Source organism: Thalassophryne amazonica, chromosome 19 (genome assembly GCF_902500255.1).
Source record: "Thalassophryne amazonica chromosome 19, fThaAma1.1, whole genome shotgun sequence".
Taxonomy (NCBI): Eukaryota; Metazoa; Chordata; class Actinopteri; order Batrachoidiformes; family Batrachoididae; genus Thalassophryne; species Thalassophryne amazonica.
In genome coordinates this window covers 15,731,185-15,756,191 of record NC_047121.1, presented here as the reverse complement: position 1 = coordinate 15,756,191, position 25,007 = coordinate 15,731,185, and the positions used below count along the sequence as shown (strand labels likewise).

The 25,007-nt window shown below is 38.9% G+C and overlaps 1 protein-coding gene across 1 annotated transcript in view; it reads left to right on the top strand.

Annotated features, from left to right (window-relative positions):
- Window positions 1-25,007, top strand: part of eif2ak3 (eukaryotic translation initiation factor 2-alpha kinase 3) — a 71,658-nt gene that overhangs the window by 29,216 nt on the left and 17,435 nt on the right. The window contains exons 3-9 of the mRNA XM_034195365.1: window positions 16,920-17,114; window positions 17,251-17,381; window positions 18,600-18,861; window positions 19,171-19,333; window positions 19,460-19,585; window positions 20,078-20,200; window positions 20,318-20,547. Coding sequence (XP_034051256.1) covers window positions 16,920-17,114; window positions 17,251-17,381; window positions 18,600-18,861; window positions 19,171-19,333; window positions 19,460-19,585; window positions 20,078-20,200; window positions 20,318-20,547 — 1,230 coding nt within the window. The remainder of the gene's footprint in view (window positions 1-16,919; window positions 17,115-17,250; window positions 17,382-18,599; window positions 18,862-19,170; window positions 19,334-19,459; window positions 19,586-20,077; window positions 20,201-20,317; window positions 20,548-25,007) is intronic.

Here is a 25,007-nt window from a genome sequence, read left to right as displayed (position 1 = left end):
AAGAATTGCATCGGTTTCTACCAGAATGAAAGAATGAATTTATTCGGCACACAGACTCGACAATAACAAAAAACTTATTAATAAGACAATTTAACAGTGAACATGTGTGACCGAAAGGGTGTGGGCAGAAGCAAAGCTTATAAATGCCCACCCCTTAGATATACATACGACGTACATACACATATACGCATACTTCCAACAGCAAATTCCCGTACAGACGGTATAAATTAATCAAGAAAGAAAAAAAACCCACAACCAGACAAACACAGTGCACAGTCCCCCAAAGCGGTAACAAAAATCTATAAACCTAGTTCATCAGATTATAAGAACTAATTATATTGTTCTTATAGACAGGCATGCACATAACTGGCACTCAGTGTGCTTGTGTGTGCTAAAAATAAATGATGCACAACAGAAAACACAAGGAAGGCACTTCATAGGAGGAAAATAATGACAGATTATAGGAAAAGTGTTTCCCTCTGTGTGCTGTCAGTTGTGCATCATGATTTTTAGTACACACGAGCACAGTGAGTGCCAGTTATGTGCACCCCTGCTTATAGCGCCTTTTAAAGCCGACTAAGGTACCAGATAATTTGATGTGTCAGGACAGTTATTCCAAATGTAAACACCTTTAACAGAAATAATAACAAGCATAGTCTCTGAATTGTATTTTAGCCATAGACCATATACTGGACAAACCTTGCATGTCACCCATATGTTTTCTATAGAGACCCAGTGTCGCAGACCGAGCTGTCCCCCCCAAAAATCGGTCCACCCTGCCTTCACTGCGCATGCGTAATTTCCGTGTCGACCGCAGTTCACCAATTATCACCTCATTTCTGCTTCAAACTGCACTCCAGTCATCATCTATCTCAGCGACAGATATATGAAGCTTTTGTACAATAATCATTTCCACATAAATTCATCATTATTTCATAATAAAAGACAGAGGAAGTGATCAGAGTGCAGCAGACATGACAAGCTGCTCCTGCTGCGTTCACTGTGCCTCTGTCATTTCAAAGCGTCATCGATTATCACCTCATTTCTGCTTAAAACGTCCTTGTTTCTGCTTAAAACTGACTTTAGAATGATTTAAGAGCTTTTACCTTGTCATCTGATGGTTAATAATCCCATTATTCCTTTGATCGCTTTGGGTGAAGAGAGTCTGTCTCAGATGAGCTGCTGTGGTCCCAAATGACTCACGCACAGTGGAGGCAGGGCAGACCAATTTTTAGGGGGGGACCACTCAGCCTGTGACACCAGAACAGCTGATATGAAGCTCATGTCTGGGTGTCGGCACGTTGGCAGTGATAGCAGTGCTGACTCTGGCTACATCATGTTGAACCCATAAATGGATAAAGAGGTGAAGTGTGGTTGGCTCCACTGTGTGACAAATGAAGCCAGAACACACCCCTATCTTTGAGGCTGAACCAGCTAAGATAACATGTTAACCTTGGATGGGGTGTTTATTAAAATAATATTTTTGGAGACTGCTTGGTGGTTCTCATCACAGTCTGCTTTGTTGTAGGGATTAAAAGTTATGAGTAGGGATGGGTATTGATAAGATTTTATCGATATAGATGCCATTATTGATTCTGTTTATCGATTCCCTTATCGATACCTTGTGAATTTTGTACTAAAAGTAGGCTTTACAGGTTTTCTATGTATTTCATTGAGTCTTAAAGTAAATAAATATGAAATTGGTCACTGTATCCTTGATCTCTGGACATAAATATAAATAAACAAAACGGTGTTTCGCTTTGAAGTTATTAATTCAGACTGGATTCTATCGTTCTAACTTGACTCGAACAGAGAGCCGCGCAACGTTTGGAGCTGTGTGAACAGAACGGAGGACGATTCTCATTTCTTTCTCGCAACAAGACAGGAGTCCCAGTTAGTAACTTTAATCCGCACAAAAGTGACTCATTCAGGGATGAAAATGGTGAAAAACAAAAAAAGCTGAAACCCAAAATTACCCCCCAACACCACCCGCACGAAAATGTTTGAATTCTAGAAGCTCTGAAATGCAATCTGGGACTGTTCCAGACGGTAAACTGCAGTGAGTGCATTATCCATTTAGTGAGGAAAAAAAACCTTTCCTTATTCAGATTCATTCCAGTAGTATTCTGCTCTTACTAGGATGCAGCAGTTTTCCAGTTTGGCAGATAGTTCTGGAGGAAATCACTGAAGAAATTAAAACATTGAAAATATGGTTTGAACGAAACAAACTGTCATTAAACGTAAATAAGACAGGGATGAAATGGAGGTGTAAGAGTCACTAGGTGTTCACAGGAAACATTTATTTATTTCTGTATGTATGTATTTATTTATTTATGTTCATTGTTAGTTGCTTTTATATTTTCTGTTGTGTTTCTATTCAGGTTCTTTTTGTCTTGTTCTCTAAAATTGTATATAATCATTAGATTATTAATATATAAACAAAAATAAATTTAAGAAATATTACAATTTGAAAACAAATGCACCCGAATGTGATGACAGCTGCAACTGCTTAATGCTAACTTAACATTGAAAATGCCATAGACATGCTAACGCATTAGCATCGCTCCCGTTTTTAAGTTATAAAATACATCTATCAACTGTTTCAGAAGACTATAACAGGTCGGTTTAACATAGAAAAGGTAAATAATACTCACAGACGTATGCTCTTTAGGGTTTTAGTGGGGGGAAATTAAGCGAAAGAAAGAATAAACGAAGCAATAGATCGAAGCATTGCTTCAATCTGCAAACCACTGCTTCGATTGGTTCAAGGTTCAAAGCAAAGCTGCGCTGCAGAAAAGTTGATTACGGACCTGCTGCAGGGTCTGTAATCAATGCAGAGAAATTGTCATTTTCCTGACAAACACCCCCCAAAACAACGGCCACTCTGAAGGACCGAAAGCAGAATCGTTAAGCACAAAGCTTATTGATGTCGGTGGATCGAATCATTTCTTAACGATAGCTGAAAGGAACCGGTTCTCAATACCCTTCCCTAGTTATGAGCTGCTTAGTTTCTCAGTAATCATGCATTAACCGAACTTAATAGATGAAGCTACCGACAAGTGCTAACACAGTTAGCATACAACATTAATAAATAAGACTAGAATTTCACTCATCGCAAGTATTGCATCTTACATGATCCATTAGGGCATTTCACTGTACAACAAGCCATATTATTCCAGGTTTTTGTGATTAGAATGTTCAAAACAACACACACAACTCTCTCCACAACAGCTCCAGGCCGCATCCACTGACTTTTGGCCAAAAGACGCTGTGAGAGTGGGGCTGGGCTCAGCTGCTTTTACGCAAAACCACCAAGCCCTAATTTTACATAACACTGTGGCTTAAACTGTCTAAGAAGTTAGGAAAAAAGTCTTAACCCATGTATCTAGGTATGTATTTATAAGTTAGAGATGCACACCCGTATTGTAAATTATTTTTTAAAGTAAATAATCAAGTAAATTGTATTACACCCCATGTAATTTCAAACAATTGAAACAATTGTTTGTGTGTCCAAGTCCTGCAGCTGCAGTTCTTTTTACATCATTTTACATCATTTACATTCATTCATGTCTTACTGTGGTGCATATTTTATTCAAATCTACAAAATAGTAAAACAGTTTTATGGTAAACCACAAAATTATGTTGTTAAGAAAATATTGAATCAGAATTAAAATTAGACTGAGCTGCATGGTTTGGGTTATTGCAGTTTTTGGAGCATGTATTGCTGTTTACCATTGCGATGTAGTAAATGTGTGGTCTTGTAATTCTTCTGCCCTGGTAATCAAATGTTAATGAAAAAATGCACTGTGAAGCTTATGTGACCGTCTCTCTGATAGAGGATGTCAATATCGTGTGCATTTGCACCTGTTTGCTTTTGATTGGCTGTTGGAGTGGCGATATGCCTGATGCATCTGACCCATTTATTCCATATGACATCAGAAGGGGTGGCCACTGTGAGCTTTGTGTATTTAGAAGCTCCTTGCTCTGTAACTACAGTTTGAGAGAAGGATAAAATGCAGTTAATGTGCTTTAGTCTAGTACAGTAGTGTTCAGAATAATAGTAGTGCTATGTGACTAAAAAGATTAATCCCGGTTTTGAGTATATTTTTTATTGTTACATGGGAGACATGGTACCAGTAGATTCTCACAAATCCAACAAGACCAAGCATTCATGATATGCACACTCTTAAGGCTATGAAATTGGGCTATTAGTAAAAAAAAAAGTAGAAAAGGGGGTGTTCACAATAATAGTAGTGTGGCATTCGGTCAGTGAGTTTGTCAATTTTGTGGAACAAACAGGTGTGAATCAGGTGTCCCCTATTTAAGGATGAAGTCAGCACCTGTTTAACATGCTTTTCTCTTTGAAAGCCTGAGGAAAATGGGACGTTCAAGACATTGTTCAGAAGAACAGCGTAGTTTGATTAAAAAGTTGATTGGAGAGGGGAAAACCTATACGCAGGTGCAAAAAATTATAGGCTGTTCATCTACAATGATCTCCAATGCTTTAAAATGGACAAAAAAAAACCAGAGACGCATGGAAGAAAATGGAAAACAACCATCAAAATGGATAGAAGAATAACCAAAATGGAAAAGGCTCACCCATTGATCAGCTCAAGGATGATCAGACGGTCTGGAGTTACCTGTAAGTGCTGTGACAGTTAGAAGACACCTGTGTGAAGCTAATTTATTTGCAAGAATCCCCCGCAAAGTCCCTCTGTTAAATAAAAGACATGTGCAGAAGAGGTTACAATTTGCCAAAGAACACATCAACTGGCCTAAAGAGAAATGGAGGAATATTTTGTGGACTGATGAGATTAAAATTGTTCTTTTTGGGTCCAAAGTCCGCATACAGTTTGTGAGACGACCCCCAAACTCTGAATTCAAGCCACAGTTCACAGTGAAGACAGTGAAGCATGATGGTGCAAGCATCATGATATGGGCATGTTTCTCCTACTATGGTGTTGGGCCTATATATCGCATACCAGGTATCATGGATCAGTTTGGATATGTCAAAATACTTGAAGAGGTCATGTTGCCTTATGCTGAAGAGGACATGCCCTTGAAATGGGTGTTTCAACAAGACAATGACCCCAAGCACACTAGTAAACGAGCAAAATCTTGGTTCCAAACCAACAAAATTAATGCCTCGCAGATGTGAAGCAATCATGAAAAACTGTTATACAACTAAATACTAGTTTAGTGATTCATAAGATTGCTAAAAAAGCAGTTTAAACATAATAGTTTTGAGTTTGTAGTGTCAACAGCAGATGCTACTATTATTGTGAACACCCCCTTTCCTACTTTTTTTTACTAATAGCCCAATTTCATAGCTTTAAGAGTGTGCATATCATGAATGCTTGGTCTTGTTGGATTTGTGAGAATCTACTGAATCTACTGGTACCTTGTTTCCCATGTAACAATAAAAAATATACTCAAAACCTGGATTAATATTTTTAGTCACATAGCACTACTATTATTCTGCACACTACTGTAGATTAAATCCAAAATATTGAGTGAATTGTGCACTTTTGGATAAAATAACCAAAGTTTGGTTCTTAGTAGTTTTTTGGATGTTCTTTTCAATAAGATGATGAAACAAACGCTTGATGTGAACACCCTAACTGTCAAAATGACATTTCCAAATGGCTGCCTGAAATTTCAAAACATTTAAACTCTTAGATCATGTTATGTTCATTTTAGATGTTTGTGTTGTGTAAATATATTATCACATGAAATGTCTATCATAAACCATAGCTGACTTAAAAGGATTGAAAGATGATTTTGTAAAGATGGGTACCTATTTTTTTTTTTCTTTTTTTTTTTGCTGCCCAGTTGAATGGAACAATTCATCTTTCACCTCATGAAATATTCTTACCATTGCACTTGTAAACATTCATTATTTGTATATGTACAAGTCAGGCTTCCATTGCCATAAATAACCATTTTTATGCCAAGATCGATGTTATGCCTAAAGTACTGTCAAAATGGCATAATTTTACAGAATGACGGCCATCTTGAAAATGGCATGTTCAGACCTTTAATGCCAAGTATTGTTTATAATATCAGTTTTACATTAAAATGTGTATGAAAAGACTTTTATGTAACTAAAACATAATTTGGGGTAACTTTTGAAAAATGACATTTTTGGCAGGGTTAGACTGCTTGGATCAAGTGTTTCATCATCTTCTTGAAAAGAACACTCAAAAATGTAACAGGAACAAAATTTTGATGATTTGTTCCAAAAAGTTTTTTTTTTTTTTTCTCTGCTGGACTACCTCACTCTCAGATCTTGGCAGCAGTTTCACTGGTGATCATCAGGTCCCTCAGATGTTCTGCTTGGTGATTACTGGTCAGCAGGGGGCCTGCTGCTGTGCCATTGGTTGGCCTTGATATGCTGAGGAAGAAGCAGCCAGTCACCTGCTACATTTTGGGAAACATTTTTGTTTTTAAATGAGGGACAACTGAGCCACAAATGGCACTGTCTGCAGAAAAAGAAGCCATCAATTCAGTTGCTGTGTGTGTTGGGGAGGCAGGGTTTAAGGGACTTGGCAACATGGAGTGAGTCATACTGGCGGGGCGGGGTTAAAGGGGGGGGGTGGCTGATTAGGGTGGTGAGGTAATGCTTCAGACCAGTGATGTCATTACATAATAGACATTATATAGATGCACACCTCTTGAAAACCACACACAGGATTACATCTGCTGGCATGCAGCAAGAACCCAAGAATGAGCAAATTTCATTACTGCACAAAGGCTGATTGGTCACCTCACAGTGGTACGACTAATAGGTCTTTTAAATAAATGTGGATTTTTTTTATTTTTTTTTATTAAATATATGTAGGATATCAATCCTTTTTATGTGTTTATTTTTTAGCATGTTTTGAGATATTTCTATATTTTTCCTGTTTTGTTTTTATGGCTCTTTCTCATTTCCTCTTTCCTTGTTTTGTTCCTCTCCATTATACACATGCAGCAGCCCTTGTGGGCCAACAGTGGCACATTGTTGCCAGTTGTGAGCTGACACTGTTTGACAGTACTGCTGGCTGTAACACACAAAAATTATGACATCTTCTGATATTTCAAGATATGACCGTCAGTTTATAATGCTATAAAGAATAAACTAAATATGTTAAGATATGGATGGTTCACTGCAATGGAGAAAAATAAATCAAATGTTTCACTGAAATTTGGTTCCTTCAGATTGACAGCAGATAGTCTGAATAGAACATCAGGATAAAGAATAGAAGATAGGATTTTCTCAGGGAAATAAATCATGAAATTAAAGAAAGTAAGTGGTTGTAGTGGTGTTTACATCGGGACTGGTTTTGGTTAATGTCATTTAAAGGTAAATGGTAAATGGACTGCATTTATCCGCATCAGACGCTCAAAGTGCTTTACAGTAATGCCTCACATTCATCCCGATGTCAGTGTGCTGCCATACAAGGCGCTCACTACACACTGGGAACAACTAGGGGATTAAAGGTTTTTTTTTTTGTTTTTTTTGTCTGTTTTTCAAAATTTTAAAACCAAAATTTCAGCCATGTTATGCTTTTTTTTTTAAGCTGTAGCACAAATATAAAGCACTAATGCACAAGATGAAACAAAGAAAAGATCGAAGTAAACAAACTAAAGAGATGGACATTGACACTGATCTCATTCATATATTTTGTCAAAGGGGATTGTTAATTTGTTTGTGTTCCATTTAATCAAGCAAGGGTTAGCATGTGTTTATTTAATGTTTAAATTAATATTTTAAGATCACGACATTCGTTTTGCTGCAGCATCATATTTCTATTTGAATTGATTATTGACTGACGTAACAAGAATACTTAAAGCTTTATGTCACCCCTGATACTTAAGATTTCAGTTGCTAAATGTATCCAAAAGACATGTTAGGAAGAAGTGTGTGTGTGTATATGTATGTATGTATGTGTATATATATACGTATATGTGTGTGTGTGTGTATATATATATATATATATATATATATATATATATATATATGATGCTTTACATGTCTTAACTGGCAGGTGTAGTATTTCCTTACAAATGACCCTGAAATAGAAGTGATTTAAAAATGAATTACACAAGCAGTCTTGATGAATGCATTATGTAACTTTCATTGAAAGCTGACTCGATTTCTTGGCTATAATAACTAAAATCTGTGCCAACATTTCAAAAGCTTGCAATAAAACTGTTCAAGAGCCTGTCCACGGATTTCAAAATGAATTATCTAATATGCCATAAAACCCGCTTGTTACTTCTGGTTAATAATTCACCAGATATTCAGACTCTAAAGGAGCTGATTCTCTGATACCGATGAAAAGTGCTTGAATTGGACTTAATGGTTTGGATTAAGCTTAACTTGTTCGAACTTTAACGCTGTGGAAGTGATTATCATGATAATGGTCTAGTGAATAAACGGTGAGCTTGAGACCAGAGGATTCTTGGTTCAAATCTCCGTCAGGCTGGAAAATCACCAAGGGTCCTTGGACAAGGTCCCACCAAGTTGCTCCCGGTGTGTAGTAGGCATATTGCATGGCAGCAACCTGACATCTTTGTGTGAATGTGAGGAATTATTTGAAAAATGCTTTGAGCTTCTGTTTCAGATGGAAAAGTGCGAAACATGCAGTCCATTTTATTTACCATATTTACAACTGGCAGCATTAACACGATACTCAAAATTTCAGAAGGTTTTTATTGCAGAAACCTGCACTATTGAGTTCTCTATTTGAGTGTGGGGAGTAGATGAATAAGAGGAGAAAGTGAGAGAAGAGATCCAGCGTAATATAACTGGTGTTGGAGCATGTGCTGGATCAGCGGCATGGATTAAGGAATCAGAAGCAGGGTGACTCATCCACAGATCTGAGAAGTCCCCTTCTGTTTTAATCCCCGTTACACACACACACACACACACACACACACTCTCGCTCACTCACATGACATGATGTGATGACCAGATTATTAACCCCTCCTCCGTTTACTTTCTAAATTTATTTTCCTCTTTATTTCTCCCTGTGTCCTTTTGAATAGATGACATCACCTCAGGACCCAGCTGTGGCCTCAAGTTAATTATTTTCTCATTCTTGTTGCCCCATCCACGAAGTGCATTAAGTAATTTATTTTCATAGCACCATTCAGGAACAGATCAGAGGACTGTAGACACCTGGTAGTGACATAAGACTGCAGCAAATCCCTAATATAAGCGCATGTAAGGACAAGTAGGTGATCACCAGGACTTTAAATTAGATTCTGAATTTAATGGGGACCCGGTGATTAGCAGTTAAAATTGGGCTCACATGCAGTTTCTTAGAGGACTTAGTGAAGAACAGCATTTCAGACAACTTGTCAATGATCCAAACAAGTTCTGTTCAAGCAAGTGAATAGGGAGTTGCAATAATTGAGACAAGAAGAAGTCAAAGAATGGATGAACATTTCAGGGTCTGCTTGCAGTATTTCTCAACTGGTAGGGGGGGGAGAAAAATGCTGAAGTACATGTTGATCCAGTATCAAAGCCTGGTCCATAGCAACACCTATGTTTTTTATGAATGAATGACGACTGACAGATCCAAGAATTTTGGGAAAACTAGGTGACAACGAAATTTTAATTTTCTTCTTTTTCTGCAGCATTCTGCTTTTTAAAAAAGTGCGGGGGTGGAGGGAACCATTCAATATTTTATAGCGCCAAGGCATTTAATTAAGATCATCACTTTGACAGTGCTGTGAGATTTAAAATGCTCACACAATTCTCCCTATCTCATATAGGTACTTAGTGTGCCGCTATGGCCGTACGCATTCCTTTTTGCTTTGTTTTATCTAGGGTTTGCTGATGAAAGTATTTCAGGCTCCTTTGTAACCCATGGTGTATTCAGGAAAAAACAAACAAACATCAAATATACCTGAATAAGATTGGATAACCACAAACAAAGTAGTATTAAATATATACCCTAAAACAGAACTGCATCCCTCTGATTTTATTTCTCTCTGTGTTCGCAGACAGTAGCCATGTAGAATATCATTCTGCTGTCTGGCGCTGCTCTGTTTTCACTGTGCTTCATTTGTAAACAAAGTCTTTATCTCCCTCGATATTTGGCCAGTAACCATCCGATAGCCATAGTTAGACTTATGTTGCTTGTTTCTTTCATTTCATCGTCCACAGTCAATAAGCAAGTAACATCGCTAGCTAGGTCTGCAGCTATCAGTTATTTTAGTAATCAAGTATTCTATCGATTTATTCTGCTGATTAATCGAGTAATCAGATAAAAAGTACTTTTGCGTTTTTAACAACATCAACAGTCCAGAGCTCTCCCTAAGCAGTGGCACAGTGATGCTGCGTCATCACGGAGATTGTCAAATTTAGTGTATCCCTTTCTCTTTTCGTGGGTAATCATTTATTTTTCACATCTTTACAAGTTTCGGATCTTTCCTGGTGTGAGGAGCTCAGCCAAAGTTGGGCCAAAGTCTTGACATTTTGCTGAAATGGCGATGGGATGTGGCTTTCTGTTTTTTGTTTTCCCCAACTTCTAAAATTTCACCATTGTAATTAATTATTTAATTTATTTATTTTTTAGGTTGGCGGACTGGGTCCCTGTGTGTGAGATTATATATATAAAGCGAAAATTAAAAAGTGAAACACTCTGTTCGAGTCTGAGCAAAACACAGAAGAAAGAGTGGACTTCTTCCGGAGACTGTTCGTCAGTGTGTCCATGGACGGAGCTGTGAGGGCAGTGCTGAGCCGCTCACACCGGGCAGAGAGAGGCAGCCACCGGCCGCCGCGCAAATAGCCACTCCCCACGTAGAGCGAAGAGCAGGAAGCGGATGAAGTGTGTGTGTGTGTGTGTGTGTGTGTGTGTGTGTGTGTGTGTGTGTGTGTGTGTGTGTTGTTTTTTTTTTGTTTTTTTTTAACAAAACAGACAAACACACTGCAGTAAACTATTTCAGATGATCAGCATGGACCGTTTTTCTCCGAAAAGGCTTTATTTCACTCTTTGTGTCCCGTTGGAAAGATGTAGCTATTGTGCAAATTTGATTAGCACTTAGACGGCTCCTGCATGCTCTAATCTTCTTCTGTTTGTTTTTCTGGGGACGTTACAGTGCCACACACACAGGCTTGGTGTATGTACTACAACGTTAAACGAAGCTTCAAGGCACAGAATTTGCCTCGAACATTTTTTGTAATCGACTCATCGTTTTAGCCCTATCACTACCACCGATAGCTATTTCAATTCGAGTGTCCACATCACAGATTTCCCTTTGAGATCACAAACACAGCTGTCTGCCGTCATCACCCGCTGTCAGATTCTCTCTAACTCTTCATGCTCAGTCTTCCCAAAAATTGCAGCTTTCTCCACGAGACGCGTTGGCTCCTGGCATAGTTTCCACCGCAGGACATGCCCCTTACGGTGAGACTTTTTTTTTCAGTAGTGGGATGGTCATTATTATTAAATTCTTTTTATTGAATTTTCAAAAGGTTTTTCAAAACATTTACAATACATACAAACACAAAACAAATGGAATACAGGCACAAAAATACAAATGTTTCTGAAGTGGTTCAAACGAAAAAAAAAATGTTAAATATTAGTTGGCAGACCCATGAAAAGATGCATTTTAGTATATCAATACTGGCTGCTTGCTGGAATGAAAAGATAAAACAAAAAAAAAAAATAAAAGAAACTACAGATCAGATTTGAAATGAAGAAATGGCTGCCAAATCTTGTAGTACTTTTGCTCTGATCCATTCACAGTACATCCAAAGTGTTAAAGTTTCAAATGAGACATAATATCTTCAACCCAACGTTTAAAAGATGGTGCAGTTGCATTTTTCCAACCAAACAGTATTATGCGTCTTGCAAGCAATGTCATGAAGGCTATTGCATCTGCTTGATGGGGGGTCACTGACGCGTTTGGAGGAACAATCCCAAACAAAACAGTAGCTGAGTTTGGCAAAATATTTCTTTTACACATATGTGAAATTACCTTAAATATTTTCTCCCAATATTCGCTTAGCTGGGGACAGAGCCAAAACATATGACTAAGATTGGCTGAATTATGCCCACAACGCCTTCAGGAAGGATCAGCCTCAGGGTAAAGTCTGGCTATCTTACTTGGTGACAGTGCAGTACCTTAAACTGTAGTAAACCATGCCTAACACAAATAGATGTGGAATTAATTATTTTTGATATGGCTTTTTCCCAGGTATTTTCAGTTAAGTGTTCACCAAGTTCTTCTTCCCATTGAGTTTTTAGGTGGACAAGGGATGGGGACGCTTCACATTGTATTTTATTATAAATGACTGACATCAGACCTTTCTCAAATGGATCCAGGTCGAGGCACTCATCAAGCCATGATTTTGAAGAGTAGTGGGGCGGTCATATTCCTGAAATTTTCATGCTCCTCCAAGATAACAGACATGGTGTCATGTGAAATTAATGGTAAACAAATATTCAAAATAAACACATTAGCCAGGCGCTGCTAAGCCATATCCATCCCCTGAGTTGTCTGAAGAAGACTTGATATTAAAGTGATGGTTTACATGTTTTAATAAAGGTTGCACTTATTCACACAATCATTTTGGCTTTTATATTTTTATTTCTTTTAATTCATCATTTACCGATACTTTTAACTGTGAGTGTAAAGCGCATCATCTTAGAAATGTTACTTTAAAAAAAAAAAAAAAAGCCTGACCTTTTTTTTGTGATGTCATAAAAAATTAAAAGTTAAAAGCTCAAGAGCACACGAACCTTTTCACATAACCACATCACTGAAAAAATACAAACTCCGGGGTGGCGACATCAGTGTTGATACTGCAGCAGCTGTAAAACATCAAGGGAGCATCTACTTTTAACCTTACTGCAGCACTTAGGTGGTTACTTTGGCAAGTTGGTATGGACTCGTTCTCTGCCCGAATAATTGGCGTCCAGGATCCAAGACTATTTTGCGATGTGGCAGTTGCAAGGATACACAAGGCCAGGGGGACTTGGTCAAGGGTGACCTGAGACTACTTAAAAAAAAAAAAGAAAAAAAAAAGCTAAAATTAAGAATTTTGTGAAGCATTCTTGAGAACTTCAGCGTTACAGCAGCACAAGAGTCCATGTATCGATTTTCTAAACCTGCCTATTCTGTTTAAGGGTCACAGGGGTTCTGGAGCCTATCCCAAAAGTCATTGGGCAAGAGGCAGAGTACACACTATACAAGCCCCTAGTCTGTCAAAGGGCCAACAGCTATAGACAGAGACACACACACGTCCCCAGCTGATGGACGTCCCCAGATGGGTCATGGCTGGGTCTTCCAGCATGACAATGACCCCAAACACACAGCCTGGGCAACTAAGGAGGGGCTCCATAAGAAGCATTTCAAGGTCCTGGAGTGGCCTGGCCAGTCTCCAGACCTGAACTCAACAGAAAATCTTTAGAGGGAGCTAAAACTCCAAACCTGAAAGATTTGGAGAAGATCTGTATGGAGGAGTGGACCAAAATCCCTGCTGCAGTGTGTGAAAACTTGGTCAAGAACTACAGGAAACGTCTGACCTCTGTAATGGCAGACAAATGTTTCTGTACCAATTGTTAAGCTCTATTTTTCTAGGGGGTTAAATACTTATTTTATGCAATAAAATGCAAAATAATTATTTAAAACTCATACAATGTGATTTTCTGGATTTTTTTTTCTTTTTTTTCTTTTTTTGATTCTCTCTCTGTTGAAGTGTACCTACAATAAAAATTACAGACCTCTCCATTCTTTGTAGGTGGGAAAACCTGCAAAACTGACAAGGGGTCAAATACTTATTTTCCCCACTGTGTGTGTGTGTATATATGTATGTATATATATATATATATATACACACACACACACACTCAATGGCATATATTCAATTCAAGGTAGGCTATGTTCAAGACATGAGCATTTCCCCTTGATGCAGCCTGGTGGTTTGTCATCGCTACAAGTATCTCATTGTATACGATGGGTTTTTTGGGGAGAAAATATCACACTGATGAAGCAGACATCTCAGAAAATCCTACAGGGTTAAGAACTACAGTCATATTAAAATAAAGACTGTAGATTTGAAACAGCTGTTACTAATTAATGTGCACGTAATATTTCCAGAAAAATGGCATTCTGGCACATTTGTACCATTAATCAGAGGATACAAGAGTCAGATCTTTGTTCATTAATGGGTCAAACGAAATTTCATATTTCTGTGGAATGCCCCATAGTCAAAATGCTCATGTCTTGAACATAGCCTACCTTGCACAGAACTGTGTAGGTGCTTAGACTGTTCAAATTCTGGGGAAAAGCCACAAGAGGACGAAGATGAGTTGGACTCAGACTTGGACCTGGGTTCAGGGGAAAGTGATGCCGAATAGACATGAAAAATTTAAATATTTCTGTTTTATAGTCAGTAACTCTTACAGAGACAGTTGATAAATATAGTTAGAATTTTAGCCACAGGATATTTGAAGTAATTTGTGCTACATTATGGATTTACTGAGTCAAAGGGAAGGTGTTTAATGTCTAATAGAGGAAGTTCACAGATCAGGAGGAAATAAAAGGGGTGAGCTATTTAAAAACACTTTGGTTATCCTGCATGACTAATGGCATGGCATGGCATGCACTAATTAATAGATTAATTAATTGAGTGGCATGGCATGGCATGATGCATATCAGTATTGTGTGATTCACTTAATAGACATGATACTTAAGAGTTAATACACGTACCAAATTTATTTTAAGGAAATATTCAAATTTGTTTAATTGAGTGATTTGGTACTTTAAATATTATTAATGTATTTTTTTCTCGCCATTTCTGTTTGAATTTAAAGTTCTCGTGCACCATACACATGTACTTTCCAGGCATGTAAAGGGTTAATGTGAAATATGTTTTTTTTTTTCAGGAAAGAGTATATCACTTTCATTGGATATTCCAAAATTTTCATGAAAAATCATGCACAATTTCATGTTGCACACATTTATCCCATTTTTAAGAATTTTGCTCTTATAGTGCAAGTTTTGGTTCGTGGAGGGTTAATATCCAGTTTATGACCCAGAAAACATCATTTTTGAATTGAGCACCCCCCAAAATACCCAAGGATACCTATTTTCAGGTTGTTTGCTCATTTTTCCCCACAATTAAACAATTTTTAGTGTTTTGCTTTTATATTGTATGTTTTGGGGCATGAAGGGTTAATGTGCACATTTATGACCAAGAAAACATCATTTTTGAATTTAGCACCCCTAAATTACCTAGAATAAGTGTTTTCAGGTTGTTCGCTCATATGTCAAACGAAACTTCATTTCTAAGCCTCTTTCAAGCTAAGCCCCATGGTCTATTAGTCTTATTCAACTGTGTGTTCCACCACTGTGCACAGCTAACTGCACAAATTAGACAGCGGTGTCTTGTCCCTCACAGCTCGGAGTGTCGATGCACAGTGTGTGTGCGTTTCTCTCTCTCTCTCTCTCTCTCTCTCTCTCTCTCTCTCTCTCTCTCTCTCTCTCTCTCTCTCTCTCTCTCTCTCTCTCTCTCTCTCTCTCTCTCTCTCTCTCTCTCTAAAAATATAATGCAATGCTAAAATACCCTCTGCTGCATGAGCATGTAATCAATGAAAGAGTGCGTAGAAAGAATGTGACCTTTTGCTCCTTAAAAGAGGTCAAGGTTAGCCATCTTTGAACTTGTCCAAGGGCTGTGTCCCAAGAATGTTCCCTGTGAATTTGAAGACCCTGGCAGTAATAGCAGTGGAGTTATGCTGAGCACAGACAAACGGAGGGATGCAAAGTCTTCACAATACCCGATGCACAAATTTTGGCCTCTGGTAATAAATTGCCAATAAGTGTTGCTATTCAAGTACTGACTTGTCATCCTGTGTATTAGATCTCGATAAAGAGGTGCATAACCTGCTTTGGACTCCAGTCTCAAGCAGTAAAATTTGGAGATGAGTACTGGCATCAGTGGGCTGCAGGGTTCTCTCTCTCTCTCTCTGTCTCTGTGTGTGTGTGTCTCTCTCTGTGTCTCTCTCCCTCCACCTACAAAGCTTCAACCATTACAAACATACCACTGTCCCAGCTTTTTTGAAATGTGTTGCAGGCATCCATTTCAAAATGAGCAAATATTTGTACAAAAACAATAAAGTTTATCAGTTTGAATATTAAATATCTTTTCTTTGTGGTTTATTCAGTTGAATATAGGTTGAAGAGGATTTGCAAATCATTATGTTCTGTTTTTATTTACATTTCACACAACATCCCAGCTTCATCGGAATTGGCGTTGTAAATTCAGATAAATTTATTGAAGGGATTTTTGTTTATTTTTACCAAAATTATACTTAGTGCTGTGTCTTTCAAATTTGGCGGGGTTTGGTGTCCTCTTCAGATAAACTCAAAAAGAATAATTCCAAGATAATTATGTCCTCTGTTATCACAGTATATAGACACAATCATTTTGTTTTTTGTTTTTTTTTCCTGCACATAGGGCTGTTGTGTTTTTACTGACTAGTTATGTTGGCTTGTGTAATGGTGACTCCTTTTCATGAAGTGACCCAAATACATTAAAAAAAATACATGGATGACACAAGAAAGCGAAAACACTTATTTCCATTGTGGTCTATTTAAAACTGAAATGACAAAATAGAAGCAATAATAAAATAATAATAATAATTGATATTATAATTCTAGTGTGTATATATAATAGCAAGAACCTAAACAATTTATAAATGCATTAAGACAGTAAATTAACATAAACAAATGTAATTAGCAGGAAATAAAAGGGTTATAACTATCCCTGTCTGGTTTTCAGGTTCCTACTTACTTACTTCCTACAGTCTTATTCACCATGACATTAATGACAGCATTTTTTTTTTTGTCACACAGTAGTTATTGATTTATCACCAATCAAAACAAGTCCTTTAAAACTGATCAATTTGTTCATGCAGGTGTTTGGCAATAATATGGTCATCCCATCTTTGGATGGTGCATTATTCCAGTGGAACCGGGACAGAGAGACTATGGAAGCGGTGCCTTTCACTGTTGAGTCCCTGTTGGAGTCATCCTACCGTATGGGGGAGGACACTGTCCTGGTTGGTGGCAAATCTGTGACAACCTATGGGTTAGGAGCCTTTAGTGGCAAGGTGAGGCAATTGAACTGTTCTGCACTGAAGCCATGGCATTCCTCCTTTTCCTTCCAGAGTTCAACAGAATTCACTATGCCAAATGTATCTTTTAGAGATCAATATTTTCTAACCTAACACATTGTCCATTTGTCAGATACGTTACGTCTGCTCTACGGTGGGCTGCAGCCGCCTGGGGGAGGAAGAGTTGAACAAAGAAGATGTGCTCCTGCTGCATCGGACTCAGAAGACTGTACGAGCCATCAGGCCACGATCAGGGCTGGAGAAGTGAGTTTTCTTAGTATGTCAGTGTTGTTATTAGCCATATTTAGGGAACTTCTGAGATGATTAAACCTATGTTAAAAAAAGTAATTTTAATCAACTCTTAGAAGATACTATTGCCAGTTTTTGTTTGTTTTATTGGGTTGGCCAAGGTAGTAGTTAAAAATAGTTGTAAAATGTGTTAGATTAGTGCTGATCTCTAATTTGTTACATACTAATTATTTTCTGAACCATTTAAAATAATAAGCGGTCATTTGAGCAGAACACAACAGATATATACTGTAAATAGCAAAAATGTGCAAACATTGTTTCATTTCTCTCAAAATGCAAAAGTTGCCATTTCTGTAATTTGGTCCATCCTTAATACATCTTGTCCCAAATAAAGTACCATAAAAATAAAGCCATAAAAAATCTATACGTACACTTTTGGATAATGAGATCTGTCATATGTCATCTTGAAGCATATCTCAGGGAATTTTATCTCTGGTGTTCACTTATAATTTCACCTCAGTTTGTAAGAGTTTTGACATTCACAAGATGTGCTCAATATGCATTATGGCTGCCAAATCTCCCTTTCTTAACATTGTGAACAGTTCTGTCAGTTTGAAACTTCTATACAATCCTCTATATTGTCTTTCTGTCTGGAGCTTTTCTAACTGCAAAATAACATTGATCTTGTCGTTGGGTTTGCACGATCGATTTGGTCTCAAAGTAGAATTCCACGAGTTTCCCTTTTTGCTCGATTGTAAGCGGCATTCTCATTGGATTAGTCTCAAACCACATCAGAAGAAATTCCTCACACATATTTTGATGTCTGGGGAAAAAAATAACAGAATTCAGATTAGCCATTGCAGTATTGGAGTCAAATGATTTTGTAGCACTTTTTTGCGACACACTGTATTTTCAGTGGTTGTGATGGACACAATGAGCAGATCACCAGTCATATATAACATCGTTACTCCTACAGGCATTTTTGAGGCACCTGTTATTTTAACTTGGATGTTTTATACTGTGGGAGGAAACTTGACTCAGTTCGATGCCGTGAGAACATTCAATCTCCAAGTCTTTATTGTAGTGAGGTGACAGTGATCACCAACCACTGTGGAGCAAATTATTTGAAAGATGTTGTCTAAAATTGCATAATGGTGTCTGTATATGTTATAATTAATCAAATATTACAGTTAAAGGAATTTTGTAATTGTGTAATATGATATGTGACACTAGGTGGAACTTCAGTGTTGGAAATTTTGAGCTGAAGCTTCTTCCAGACTTTCAGTCTGGCATGAACTTGCTGGAGGGAGACTTGGTGAATGGTAACACCTGGAGGGAGAGTCAGCGGGTTATCACAGATGAGCCAAATGAGACAGAGCAAACAGTGAACCAGCAAAGCAAGAATCCGGACCTCATTATCAAGGTGTCTGTTCCTGACTGGAAGGTCATGGCCTTCAGCGCGGAACCTGAAGGACACCTTGTGTGGGAACATGAGGTGAGATGTCCTTAAAGTTTAAACAGTTGTTCATACTGAATGTGTGAATGATGACAGCATTGTTTGACATGATGACCACTTTTCACTCTTCTGTACACCTGAGTGAAGACATCTGAATGAACTGAAAATGCACAACTTTTTATGACCACAGGAAATTCTGTGCCGACGTCAGATAAGATAAAGAATATCACCGTTTTTCTTCAGTTAAATTGATGGGAAACTTTTAACGTATCAAATGACACATGATATATTTGGACTTCATGGGTGTGTTGACTGATTCTTCAGCACTTGTTTCTTTGTGTTGGTTAGTTCTGCACGCCCATTGCCTCAGCCTGGCTGGTGGGTGGAGGTAAAGTCACACCAATCAGCCTGTTTGATGACACTACCTACAGCAGCCAGTCAGAAAGTGATGAGGAGGATAAAGATGCCCAGGGCAAGGCCAGAGAAGCCACCCAGTCCAGTGTTTATCTCGGTAAATTCATACACTCCTGTACTGTATGACTATACGTACGTTTGCGTGTGATCAGTACAAACCTTTCACAAGTGAGGTATTGTTAAATTTGGAGAATATGTAACTTATTTGCTTTTGTGTTTTCAGGGATGTTTCAAGGACAGCTCTACCTGCAGTCGTCGGTACGGATTGCTGAAAAGTTCCCCTCTAAAGCCATTGGATCTGAAAAGGATATAATTTCACTTCCAGTCGTCAAATGGAGGCCTTTAATACGTAAGTTAAACGTCAACATCTGATCACCAGAGTAGTAGACAAAGACTAGCATTATTTAAGTGGAAACTTTGTTTCTTCCCTGTAGCTTTGGCCATTTTCAGTAACATTATTAAAAGACAAACTGGAGTTTATTGTTATTGGGCAGTGCTGTGGCTTAGTCGTTAGCACTGGCGCCTCACAGCAAGAAGGTCATGGGATCACTTCCTGCCCTTTCTGTGTGGAGTTTGCATGTTTTCCTCGTGTCTGTGTGGGTTTCCTCCGTGCACTCCAGTTTCCTCACACAATCAAAAACATGTTTATTTAGAGTTTGCTCCTTTCTCTGCCCCTTGACCAAGGCAGCATCTCTACATCTGGAGTTCTGCCCAGTGCTCCTAGTGGTTGGATTGTGTTGAACTGTAATCAGGATGGGACAAATTTCGTTGTACATTTAATCCCAATAAAGGCTCTTTTTCTTCTTCTAAAGCACTTCCTTATATTATTTTTTTTATGCAGACTCACCTTCTCGAACTCCTGCATTGGTCGGCTCTGATGAATTAGATAAATGTCTAAACAATGATAAGTTCTCCCATGATGAATACAGCAATGGGGCCCTATCTGTTCTTCAGTATCCATATGGTAAGATCTTAATGGTTCCACATGGGAAAACATGCCACTAGAAATTTCACTTAAATGTTTCTTGGCAGAGGTTGGCAGACAAAACAGCATCTTGCTTTCTCCTTCGTCTTTTTGTAGACAATGGCTACTACTTCCCCTACAGCAAGCATTACAGGGAGAAACGTAATACCGCCGTTAGCCTAATAAAGAGAAATGATGCTGAACTTCATACTCCGAGAAGAAAGGACCCTGTGCTGCTGCTACCGTGGTGGAAGGAGATCCTTGGGACCATCGTCTTCTGCATCGCTGCCACCACCTACATAGTCCGCAAGTTCTTCCACCCTTCTGCACCTGCAGCCTATGTTCGGGTAAGAGCATTTAAGGCAACACGAACTTTGGACTTTTGGAAGTTGTTGGAGATGCTCCTTCATTTTCAGACACTGCATGCAACTTCTAAAAGAGGGAGCTGAAAATATGTTAACCACAGTCACTTAAATTTGCTGCCTTTCATTTGTATACAAATCTTTTCCACTATGACAGGCTTCTTTCTTTTTATTATTGTTCTCAACACTTCGACGTGTTTCCTCATTGATGTCTTCTCCTTTTGGTGGTGGGTTTGATACAATGCATTATCAAACTACGGTTTGCCAGTCTTTGTGTTCTTAAATTAACACACTGATGAGGAGTCACTCTAAATTACAAAAGTATGCTCCTTTTTAAATGTCATTTCACTGGACTCGCCAGGGATGGATTGGGTGGGGGGTTGGAGCAGTCAAGCCCTGTTAAGATTGGATTAGCTTTGTGGAGGTGAAGTACTGTAATTTTACCCCAGTGTTTTACCCCGTAAAGCTAGGACATCTTACTACTCATCACTAGTAAGTCCCTTCGGCTGCTCCCTTGTTTGCACTTGGGGTTGCCACAGCAAATCCAAGGTGGATCTGCATGTTTGAATTGGCACAAGTTTTACGCCGGATGCCCTTCCTGACGCAACTCCACATTACATGGAGAAATGTGGCAGGGGTGGGATTTGAACCCGGAACCTTCTGAACTGAAACCAAGCGCATTAACCACTTGGCCACCACCCCTGCGACTTACTACTCATCACTAATTGAAGAAAATAAGAACAACCCCAGGTTTCTTTTCAGCACTGTAGCCAGGCTGACAGAGTCAGAGCTCTATTGAGCCAAGTATTCCTTTAACTTTAACTAGTAATGACTTCATGACTTTCTTTGCTAATAAAATTTTAACTATTAGAGAAAAAATTACTCATAACCATCCCAAAGATATATCATTATCTTTGGCTGCTTTCAGTGATGCCGTTATTTGGTTAGACTCTTACTCTCCGATTGTTCTGTCTGAGTTATTTTCATTAGTTACTTCCTCCAAACCATCAACATGTCTATTAGACCCCATTCCTACCAGGCTGCTCAAGGAAGCCCTACCATTAATTAATGCTTCAATCTTAAATATGATCAGTCTATCTTTATTAGTTGGCTATGTACCACAGGCTTTTAAGGTGGCAGTAATTAAACCATTACTTAAAAAGCCATCACTTGACCCAGCTATCTTAGCTAATTATAGGCCAATCTCCAACCTTCCTTTTCTCTCAGAAATTCTTGAAAGGGTAGTTGTAAAACAGCTAACTGATCATCTGCAGAGGAATGGTCTATTTGAAGAGTTTCAGTCAGGTTTTAGAATTCATCATAGTACAGAAACAGCATTAGTGAAGGTTACAAATGATCTTCTTATGGCCTCAGACAGTGGACTCATCTCTGTGCTTGTTCTTTTAGAGCTCAGTGCTGCTTTTGATACTGTTGACCATAAAATTTTATTACAGAGATTAGAGCATGCCATAGGTATTAAAGGCACTGCGCTGCGGTGGTTTGAATCATATTTATCTAATAGATTACAATTTGTTCATGTAAATGGGGAATCTTCTTCACAGACTAAGGTTAATTATGGAGTTCCACAAGGTTCTGTGCTAGGACCAATTTTATTCACTTTATACATGTTTCCCTTAGGCAGTATTATTAGACAGCATTGCTTAAATTTTCATTGTTACGCAGATGATACCCAGCTTTATCTATTCATTATTATCAGGTTGTCCTAAAAGTTCCCTGAAAAGCCTTCAGTTAATTCAAAATGCTGCAGCTAGAGTACTGACGGGGACTAGAAGGAGAGAGCATATTTCACCCATATTGGCCTCTCTTCATTGGCTTCCTGTTAATTCTAGAATAGAATTTAAAATTCTTCTTCTTACTTATAAGGTTTTGAATAATCAGGTCCCATCTTATCTTAGGGACCTCATAGTACCATATCACCCCAATAGAGCGCTTCGCTCTCAGACTGCAGTCTTACTTGTAGTTCCTAGGGTTTGTAAGAGTAGAATGGGAGGCAGAGCCTTCAACTTTCAGGCTCCTCTCCTCTGGAACCAGCTCCCAATTCGGATCAGGGAGGCAGACACCCTCTCTACTTTTAAGATTAGGCTTAAAACTTTCCTTTTTGCTAAAGCTTATAATTAGGGCTGGATCAGGTGACCCTGAACCATCCCTTAGTTATGCTGCTATAGACTTAGACTGCTGGGGGGTTCCCATGATGCACTGAGTGTTTCTTTCTCTTTTTGCTCTGTATGCACCACTCTGCATTTAATCATTAGTGATTGATCTCTGCTCCCCTCCACAGCATGTCTTTTTCCTGGTTCTCTCCCTCAGCCCCAACCAGTCCCAGCAGAAGACTGCCCCTCCCTGAGCCTGGTTCTGCTGGAGGTTTCTTCCTGTTAAAAGGGAGTTTTTCCTTCCCACTGTCGCCAAGTGCTTGCTCACAGGGGGTCGTTTTGACCGTTGGGGTTTTTCCGTAATTATTGTATGGCTTTGCCTTACAATATAAAGCACCTTGGGGCAACTGTTTGTTGTGATTTGGTGCTATATAAATAAAATTGATTTGATTTGTTTCTAATATGGCAACACAGTGGCTTAATGATTAGCACTGTTGCCTGACAGCAAGAAGGTCATAGGATGGCCTTTCTGTGTGGAGTTTGCATGTTCTCCCTGTGTTTGCTCGGGTAAATGGGCTGCATTATATAGCGGTTTTCCATCTGCATCAGACGCTCAAAGCGTCAAAGCGCTTTACAATAATGCCTCACATTCACCCCAGTGTCAGGGTGTTGGCATACAAGGCGCTCACTACACACCTGGAGCAACTAAAGGATTAAGGACCTTGCTCAAGGGCCCTTTGTGATTTTCTGGTCAGGCTGGGATTTGAACCAAGGATCCTCTGGTCTCAAGCCCAACGCTTAACTGCTAGACCCCTTGGGTGCTCCATCTTCCTCCTACATCCAAAGACATGCAGGTTAGGTGAATTGGAAACTTTAAAAATTGTCTCTTGATTTGCATGCAGGTGTGGATGTGTTTGTCTGTCTGTATGTGGCCCTGAGACAGACTGCAGTTCTGTCCAGGGTGTACCCCGCCTCACACCCTATGACTGCTGGGTTAGGCTCCAGCCCCCCCAGTGACCCTTAATTGGACACCGCAGTCTTGTTTGAGGGCAGGCGCTAAAGGGGTAAAATATGATACATATACATATTACATATGATGTAATTTCTCTACTTCTGGGGGGGGAAACCACAACATTTTCTCTGTGTTTTTGGGCAAATTACATGCAAACAAAGTGAAAATGCAAAGAAAAGGTGACGATGCAGTGGGAAAGTGGACATGTGTTGCGATTTGTTTATGACCCGGAGCACAAACATGTCGAGGCAGTTTTGCAGGCGAGAGAACACAGCTACTCTGGTTAGCTGTGTTGGCTAACACTTACAACCCAACATCTCCCATTCGCCTCGTCTTCCCTTCTCCACTGGGAACTGGAAAAAAAAAAACAAAAAAACACTTTTCGCGACTGCTTCGGTAATTGTAGCCGAAAACAAAACAGTACACTGTTTTTCCGTGTGAAGTTATGCTCTGTATATATTGCACAATGGGGCTGGCTCTCCCCATAAGTGGTGAAATCCTGAGATATCGCACATGGTTCAAACGAGACGGCGGTGCCCTATTGGAGTAAACGGTTGAAGATGAGTGAGTGTGAGTATATTTAATATTTATGGACGATTCATCTAGGATAATAAATTTTGGTTTTAATGACGGGAATAGGAGTAGCTACTTCATAAACAGGTGTGACGCACCGCTCTCATCTCTCAAAGAAAATGAAATTGCCAGGCTTCTCTTTTTTTTCTTCTTTTTATTGGCTCTGTGCCAGAATAGTTCTTTCTCTGCAGTCACTCTCTCATCTTTTTAATTTATATTGACTTCATGGGGTTTTTGTGTGTTGTTGTTTGCTGTTTGCACTCTGTGCAGAGGTGTGCTCTCTGTGGATTTGCCAAAGCAATAGGCAACCCCAAGACCTCTCATTCATGTCCCATCCCATTAGTTTTGTATGTAATGACACTTTATTTGTTCAATTTGTGTGCGTATGTACACAGTGATGGAACGCAGAGTTACCAACATGAACATGATCAAACAATTTCATAATGTACAAACAGACTGATACAGAAATTCTCCATAAAACTTAAGTGTGAATGTTCCATCGCTGCAGTTGCTGGGCTGTTTGTCTTCTCAGTGATTCTTCAAGAACCTCCATAGTTGTGATAAAATGCAGAAAGCTCCTTTTTTTGGAATATGATGGAATATTTACTGACGTGTCTATTCACACAGGATTGATACAGTCTGAATTATTTTCTAGGAATCATTTTACAGAAGGTAGAAGGTGCCAGAATCTTTCCTGGCACAGGAATGCAGAGTCTGCAAAAATGACTGAAATGGCCCATTAGGATGGG